At 40.9% G+C, this 8,564-nt stretch overlaps 1 protein-coding gene across 1 annotated transcript; it reads right to left on the reverse strand.

The window, feature by feature from the left end:
• Positions 1 to 4,714: 4,714 nt before the first annotated feature.
• Positions 4,715 to 8,459, reverse strand: LOC104458211 (transient receptor potential cation channel subfamily V member 6-like; the record flags this gene model as incomplete). Its single annotated transcript, XM_010075531.1, has 6 exons — positions 4,715 to 4,988; positions 5,504 to 5,610; positions 6,659 to 6,927; positions 7,514 to 7,580; positions 7,865 to 8,030; positions 8,383 to 8,459. Coding segments are annotated over 6 exons (960 nt in total), but the record flags the coding sequence as incomplete, so codon positions are not given.
• Between the last annotated feature and the right edge of the window lie 105 nt (positions 8,460 to 8,564).

Here is an 8,564-nt window from a genome sequence, read left to right on the forward strand (position 1 = left end):
ATTTAATATTTCCAGATTCTGGTGTGCCCATTGTATCTACTGACTATTCCCACCTCAAATTTTCTTCTATAGCTGTTTATCCTTCAGATCAAATAAATTATGCTAAAAATGGCCTGCAATCACTCATCATCAACAAAAAGATTCTGCAAAGCTGACTGGGGAAAAATTTATTATTGGTAAAATATTATGCCTCCTCTTGCATAGTCTTTTTCCAGGTGTTTTTTTTTTTTAATATGCAAATCACCTCAGCAAACTGGAAGCCAAATTCCAATAGCAGTCAGGAAAAAAATTTTTATGATGAGAGTGATGAAACACTGAAACAGGCTGCCCAAAGATGTGATAGACGCCCCATCCCTGGAAACATTCAAGGTCAGGTTGGATGGGGCTCGGAGTAACCTGACCTAGTTGAAGATGTCCCTGCTCATTGCAGGGAGGTTGGACTAGATGACTTTTAAGGGTCTCTTACAACTCCCAAAATTCTATTATTCTGTGATTCTCTATCATATACTTTAGGTAACTCCAAAGACAGGAAATAAATCACACAGTTCTGATGCTGTTCTCTACAAGGAATACGAAAGCTAACTATTACAGAATGTAATTTCACAAGAGAAGGCACTTCCTTAAAAAAAATCTGGTACTGGATTTTTTATTTTCTTTTTTATGGAGAACAAATACAGAAATCTATGAAGGCCTAGCACTGTTAACTGAGTTCTGTTCTGCCTCCTGCAATGTCAAGAAGTTGTTTTGAATTCTAAGATAAAAATTCTCATTATTGTTTATAGTGATGAAGAACACAAAATCAGAACCAGGGCTTACACAGCTTATACTTCAAACTAACTTTTAAAATATTGTTATTAATGCCTTTCACTATTTTAACTTTTTTTTTTTTTTTTTTGCCTCAGTCTTCAGGTACTCAATGACTTTTTTGCCTGTCTTCACCAGGAAGTGCTCAAGCCACACTGCCCAAGCCGCAGAAGGCAAAGACATGGAATGGGAGAACGAAGAAACACCCAATGTGGGAAAAGATCAGGTTCAAGACCGTATAAGGAACCTGAAGGTGCACAAGTCCATGGGACCTGATGAGATACATCCACGGGCCCTAAAGGAACTGGCAGATGAAGTTGCCAAACCACTATTCATCATATTCAAGAAGTCGTGGCAGTCTGGTGAAGTGCCTGCTGACTGGAAAAGGGGAAACATAACCCCATTTTTAAAAAGGGAAATAAGGAAGACCTGGGGAACTGGAGGCTGGTCAGTCTCATCTCTGTGCCTGGCAAGATCATGGAGCAAATCCTCCTGGAAACTATGCTGAGGTACATGCATGGAAAATAAGGAGGTGATTTGTGACAGCCAACATGGCTTCACCAAGAGCAAATTGTGCCTGGCAAATTTGGTGACCTTCTATAACAGGGTTACAGCATTGATGGATAAGGGAAGGGCAACTGATGTCATCTACCTGGACTTGTGTAAAGCATTTAACACTGTCCCGCATTAAATCCTTGTCTCTAAATTAGAAAGACATGGATTTCACAGTTGGACCACTAGGTCAACGTCTCAATGTCCAAGTGGAGACAGGTAATAAGAGGCATTCTGCATGGATTGGTATTGGGACCAGTGTTGTTTAACATCTTTGCTGGTGAGATTGACAGTGGGACTGAGTGCACCCTCAGCAAGTTTGCTGATGACGCCAAGCTGGGTGGCGCAGTTGACATGCTGGAGGGAAGGGATGCCATCCAGAGGGACCTTGACAGGCTTGAGAGGTGAACCCATGCGAACCTCATGAATTTCAACAAAGCCAAGTGCAAGGTCCTGCACATGGGTTGGGGCAATCCCAGGCACAAATACAAGCTGGGAGGAGAATGGATTGAGAGCAGCCCTGAAGAGAACAACATGGGAGTGCTGGTTCATGAGAAGCTCAACAATACCTGGCAATGTGCTCTTGCCAACTGTAAGAAAGCCAGCCATATCCTGGGCTGCATCGAAAGAAGCATGACCAGCAGGTCAAGGGAGGTGATTCTCCCCCTCTACTCACCTCACATCAAAGTGCTTTAAACCCATGTAAGGGTCTCTCTATATTCTATAAGCCAAAACACCTCATTTAGAACACTCTGAGCACTGAAACAAAAGAACTGTGACCAGCAGGTTGAGAGAGGTGATTCTCCCCCTCTACTCCGCTCTTGTGAGACCTCACCTGGAGTACTGCATCCAGCTCTGGAGTCCTCAGCACAGGAAAGACATGGACCAGTTGGAGTGAGTTTGGAGGAGGGCCACAAAAATGGTCAGAGGTCTGGAGTACTTCCCATATGAGGATGGGTTGAGAGAATTGGGCTTGTTTAACCTAGAGAAGTCTCCAGGGAGACGTTATAGCAGCCTTCCAGTACTTAAAAGAGGGAAAGATGAGAAGTCACTTTTTATAGGGGAGTGTAGTGATAGGATGAGGAGCAATGGTTTTAAGCTGACAGAGGGTAGATTTAGATGAGATATTATGAAGAAATATTTTACTGTGAGGGTGGTGAGGCACTGGAATGGGTTGCCCAGAGAAGTTGTGGATGCCCCATCCCTGGAGGTGTTAAAGGCCAATTTTGATGGGGCTTTGAGTGGTCTGATCTAGTGGAAGGTATCCCTGCCTGTGGCAGGGGGGTTGGAACTCGATGATCTTTAAGGTCCCTTCCAACCCAAACCACTCCATGATTCTATGATTACTATGTCACAAAGAGGAGTCCTTTTATAGAAATCACTAGATCACAGTAAATAATTTCTTCCTTATATCTTATCTAAGTCTACCCTATTTCAGTTTAAAATCTTCTTTCAGTTCAAATGGCTATATGCAGCTCCATCTTAATTGTATTTCTGCAGGTTTTCAAACTAGTGAAAAGACTACTGTACTTGGGGGTTGAAGGAGCAGGGGCAAGCCAGCCATTCTCCCTTCCTGCTGTTTCTTATTCAGTATGAAATTCATCTGCAGTTAGAGCAGCAGTTCACAGTTACGATTAATGTGCCACGTTGTTCCCATCTCCGTAGATCACCAGTACAAACTCCAAAGGTTTTGGGAAGGCCTGACAATACTTAAGTGAGCAAGACCAGGCAACACTTTCAATTCAACAAAATGAGGCAACTCAAAAGTATGCAGTTGAATTCCAGAGACAGTCTTCTGTCGGCATAAATACAAATTCAAGTAAGAGAAAGAGGTAATTTAAATAAACACACATAATTACAAAGATCGTTATGCTCATTACAGCCACTGCAAGAGAGGAGTTGTAGGAGATGTTTGCTGTGATATTTCAATACAATCAGAAATCCATTGGATTCAGCTTTTCCATTATCTTCTTTGATTATCACAAGATGATTTGGCTCAAAGTCTAGTGTTAGATAATAATCCTTGGTTTCTTAAAAAATAAAATTACTAGTCCTGTTGGAAGAAAATGTTAAGACCATGGATTGCTTTCCACTTACTTACTTCTGCTATTGGAATGAAACTCCACACTCCTGAGAATACAAAAACTCCTGAAATGGCAGTCCATTTCTCTGAACATTTCTCCATTTTTCTATAAATGGCCCTAGGCAGATGACAAACTGACATACTGTCACAGCATCATGCCTGGGAAGGGAACGGTGTGGATGACTCAGTTGTTCATTGGATAGTTTTAGACTTTCAGAGAGAGAATGCACCAGTTTCTGAACTGCCTCTGCAACAGCTCTTAGTTGTCTATCCAACATTTCCTCTCCATTTCTTTCAGTGCTATATTGTAGCTCACTACCCAACCTTGATGACTCAGTAATAAGTCAGAGAACTATGGTTCAGAATCCTACTCTTCTACAGAAAACAAAAGACCAGCTTCAGTTCATTTGCGAGATTAATAGCTCTGATGAAATTTCACACTACTGAAAGTCACCTAACCAGGTAAAATGTGCTATCATTAGGAAGAGAAGTTCCCACTTCAGATCCTTCAGAATCCTCTCAGGAAGAGCAATAGCTTCTTTTCAAAAGCTTAAAGTGCATTCACATGACAACAAAATAAAACAAACAAACAAAAAAGCCCACAAAAATAACCCCCTCAAACAAGCAAACCAAACCAAAACCAAACCAATCCTGCTAAGATAGCAATGTTGAAAATGCAGCTAATAGAGACTGCCTGTCTTCAGAGGGCAAAATCTGTCAGGCCCTGAATGCCAGCTGAGTAGTTACAGTCCTTTTAATCATCACAGTGTCAGCAACTACCTTCGTTCTTGAGCTTAGTTACAGGGTTTTTTTTCAGTTCTGTACCAAATAATAAAACAGAACTTCAGTCAGCTCTCTTTGCTATGAGACCATTGGGATTTTGTGAAACTGGAGGGAGGAATTATACCATATGTAACAGTCTGGGAGAGGGCTTACTGATCACTTCTTTGTAAATGGATGAAATCCCATTGCTGTCTTCTTTTGCTCATTTCTGTAAGGTCTTACAAAGCATAACAAAACACCGCAGGCCTTAGCTCAACAAGCCCACCAGCTTGGTGCAAATATTAGTGCAACAGCAGGGACACTTGAATGTAGGAGGGAAAAGACTGCATTCGTATATCATAGCATAAATGCCATGAACTGTTCATAAACGATTCACCAGCAGAGTTCTTCAAGGCTTCATGTGTGTAGCATGCTGGAGTGTGTATGAACAGTTGGAAAAGACAACTGTAGTGGCAAAATCGATCTGTGTTGTGGAGTAAAAAAAGATGCCTCTTAGACATCGTAGACCTCCTCTTCCATGGCATGACTGACCTCTCCACGAAGCTGGTGAAGGGTGTTGCGCCTCAGGATCTCCCAGCCACGGTGAGAACTAGTCCTGGATGTGCTCTGTGACAATGACAGAGCAGACAGTTCCTTCTTGTACAGGATGTTTCTATTGATTTCCAGCTTTTCGAAACCTTTGTCATAGTTATCCCTATCCTGAGCCTTAAATGCTTCTGTGTACCGCATTGTCTTGAGTTTGCTGGGATCAACCTTGTCTTCAACTCTGTAAGAGGATTCAAAAACATAAACTGAATGAAGTAGAAATGTGACAGTTTATCAACAAAACCTAGCAGACACAAGAAGCAAACCCATCCCAAAAATATGGCTACTGACCTGGACATTCCAGAAAATCTACACAGAAATGGAAAACTGATTATAGACATTTAGTAGATAGAGAGAGAAAGACAAGGACAGGAGTGAAATTTTGTGATACTCATTGTAAGAAGTTTGAAAGAAAAATTCAGAGCTTATAACCCACGCAATTTCTTGGGTCTGTCTCTTGTGACTACCAGATAAGAGAACATCAGCTGATTTCACAAGTAATTGCACAGCAGAGATTTCTGAGGGGAACAGTGCTTGTCTATCAACCACAGACAGAAAACAGATTAGGGTCTGTATTCTGGAAGGGAAGGACTCCAAACAGTCCTCCCTAGACAACTGGAAGGGCTCTTTATTAGCATCCATACATTGGATTCTTCTTCTGGGATCCTTACATGCATGCACTAGAAGAGAACTCACCTGAGATACCATCGGTCCCCTAGGCCATACTCCCGCCCACAGATTCCAGAGCGAGGCCAGAGACACCGTGGCAGTTTCCGCTCCAGCATGACAGTAGTAGCCACAACCTTTAGAATAAAAAAAAAAAAAAAGAACTGGGATGAAGATAAAAGCAGCCTCTCTTTCAAAATTATAAGTTTCATGAGTACTGACCCATTATCCTAAATCATTATACCTCCATACATAATGAAGAAAAATCATAGAGACAATACTTCATTTATGATAGAGCAATTCACTATTTTAGTGCTAACTGTGACATGTTTTGAGGAAACAATGGTGCTCTTAAAACACTGTTTTTTTTTTTTTCCTCTTATACCTGATGGCAACAAATAGGGTAATTAAATTGCAAGCTAGAGAAGAGGACAGTATTTATATCTGCCTTAACTACCATCAGAACTTAACAGTGTGGTCACAGAACTACATTTAACCATTTGAGTTATTGCTTTCTCACAGAAAAATCTAGGAAATGGATTTCCTGTTCAGCGGCTATATCTGACTGATCTGGTTGAATTTTTTTTCCTTTTGAGTAAGAGTCAGGATGGATCAATGTCAATGGATCTAAAGATGACACTGACCTACTTATAATCATTACTTTGCATTCTATCTCCCCTCAGTCAATCCCTGTAATTATAATCTAACTCCTAGTTACACAGAAATATGATTTGTAAAAAAAAGATGCAACTTTAATTCTATTTAACAAATTATTCCATGTGTAAGGAACAAATAGGTAGGGAGACACAGAATGGGAAAGAAAGGCTGGATGGGCTTCTAGCTGCTCTTAGAAATAAGGTAGGAATAACTGCATAGCAAAGATACACTGGAAAACAGTTCCACATAAAAAACTGAGAACAGTAGTTTTGCACTTAGACACTTCAGACTCATAGAAAGAATGAAAGAAATTTGGTGGCTGATGTACAGAAGCTGTAAAACAGAAGTAAGAGGACATGGCTTGTTTTATTAGCCCCTGAGAAAAGTGAGGGGCAGAAAAAGGTTTTAAAGTACCTCCTTTAGAGGACAGATGGCAGAGTAAGTAATTGCACTGTCTAGCACATTTTCCTTGAACATTTTTCCCCTTCTTAATTCAAAGAAAAACCCCTGACACCTAAATTAGATTACCTGGGCTCTCCAGAGCTCATCCTGCTCATGGGCCACTCTCCAATGGGTGTCACCCATCATGGCAATTAACAAGTTGAGCATAAGGAGGGTGGCAATGATGGCAAAGGCAAAGTATACCACGCTGTACATAAAGGGAAGGTCCACATCATAGTTTGCAGGGCCATCAATGATAGTGAGGAACAGCTCAAAGGTGGTGAACAAGGACATAGGATAGTTGTAGAACTGCCCAAGGTTTTCAGGGTTCTCTGTCTGGAAGATGATGTAAAAAGCTAGAGAGCAATGGGGGAAAAGAAGAGAGAGATTCTTTAACAACGGAAATCACATTCCAAGAGCAACAACAGGGTACTGTAAGAGATCCTGACAACACAAAGTGGACTGGGAAAGAGCTGCATATGTTTCTATGCTAGTGCAGTACTCAGCATAACAAAGACAAATCTCTGACTAGAATCACTCTTCTCCATTATAAAATGACTCAGAATTACTGTGATTATTTGTTTATTCTCAAAATAGTGATCTTTTCTTCTTCAAGGATATAATAAAGCTATGTGTGTTAATCTCATTTGCTGAAGACAAATATCATAAATACAGTATGTTTTTAAACCTTGACCCAGATATATGTTGAATTGTCTGGATTGTCTTAATTTCTCTTACCCTGGAAAGAGCAAGAATTGCAAATCAAACTCGTTAAAACAGAAATCAGTGCTGGGAAAGTGACCATGCTCTAAGAAATAGAAGTGCCACCTTTGCTGGCTAACTAAAAGGGCAACCTGAGAATTAATCAAAACCCATGCTCTTAATTCATACTAAAGAAGTTGGCAGGGGTAACATAATGCTGTTTTCTTTTTGTAGACTCACCTGATGCAAAGCCTAGTATCACCACAGCCATGAGCCAGCAAAAGCGCATGAGATCTCCAAATATCATCTGCAGAGCAAAGACAGAGCCACCATAAGGCCCAACTGTCCCACCAAGCTATACTGCAACCTTATGTAAGCCATTTTCCAGATTCTAAGATCATGAGTGGACTAAAGGAATCTTCTGCACTAAAGAGATAATGTGAAAGTCTCAAACCCTCTGTGCAGACAAGAACTTGTCCATTTGCTGTTAATGCTAGTCCTGAGGGGAAAAAAGTATTAATTCAGTTCTTTCTGTCTGCAAAGAGGTGTCAGTATGTGTGTAACAAGCCCATATTTGTTTGTGTCTTATACCTTCTGGATCATGATGGTAAAGGGTCCGAGCATCTGGAAGCCTCGTGCAAAGTACATGACATTGCACCATCCTAACACGAGGGCAAAGGACATAGGCACCACCTCACCAGTTGTGCTGGTAAGACGCATCACCATGGTTACTAGAATCATGCAAGCATATGTGATCCTGCAAAGGAATAAGAGAAAGTGAAAAAAGGTCAGTAAAGGAATCTTACCCTCCTTTTTCTTTTCTTTTCTTTTCTTTTCTTTTCTTTTCTTTTCTTTTCTTTTCAAAAATTCCGAGCCAGGTCCATATAGCCTCATATAGCCACCGGCCCAATAGGCAGAGACCTCTCAGCACTATCAGCTCTACGTGTCCACTTGCCTGGCTTCCTACACACCAGCTGAGCCAGTAAGAGAAGGAAATCAAGAGAAGGAATACTCCTGAAGAATGGAGAAAGTGACTCATGTGACAAAAGACAGCAGTGGGGAAAATGAGAGACAATATATTTATTAGACTTAAAAAGGGGTGTACTTACACAATTATGTGAAAAGGCCCTCCTAGGATAGTTTGTCCAAAGTATTTTGCTGCTCCAACTCTGAGGATATCTGGGATCTAAGAGAGAAATCCTATTGACTTTAGGACTTAGACGGATTCCATTATGCTATTAAATGCTATGGTAATGGCCAATAATCACTGGCTGGGTGGAGAATGGATAGA

Source organism: Pterocles gutturalis, unplaced genomic scaffold (assembly GCF_000699245.1).
Source record: "Pterocles gutturalis isolate BGI_N339 unplaced genomic scaffold, ASM69924v1 scaffold29267, whole genome shotgun sequence".
NCBI lineage: Eukaryota > Metazoa > Chordata > Aves > Pterocliformes > Pteroclidae > Pterocles > Pterocles gutturalis.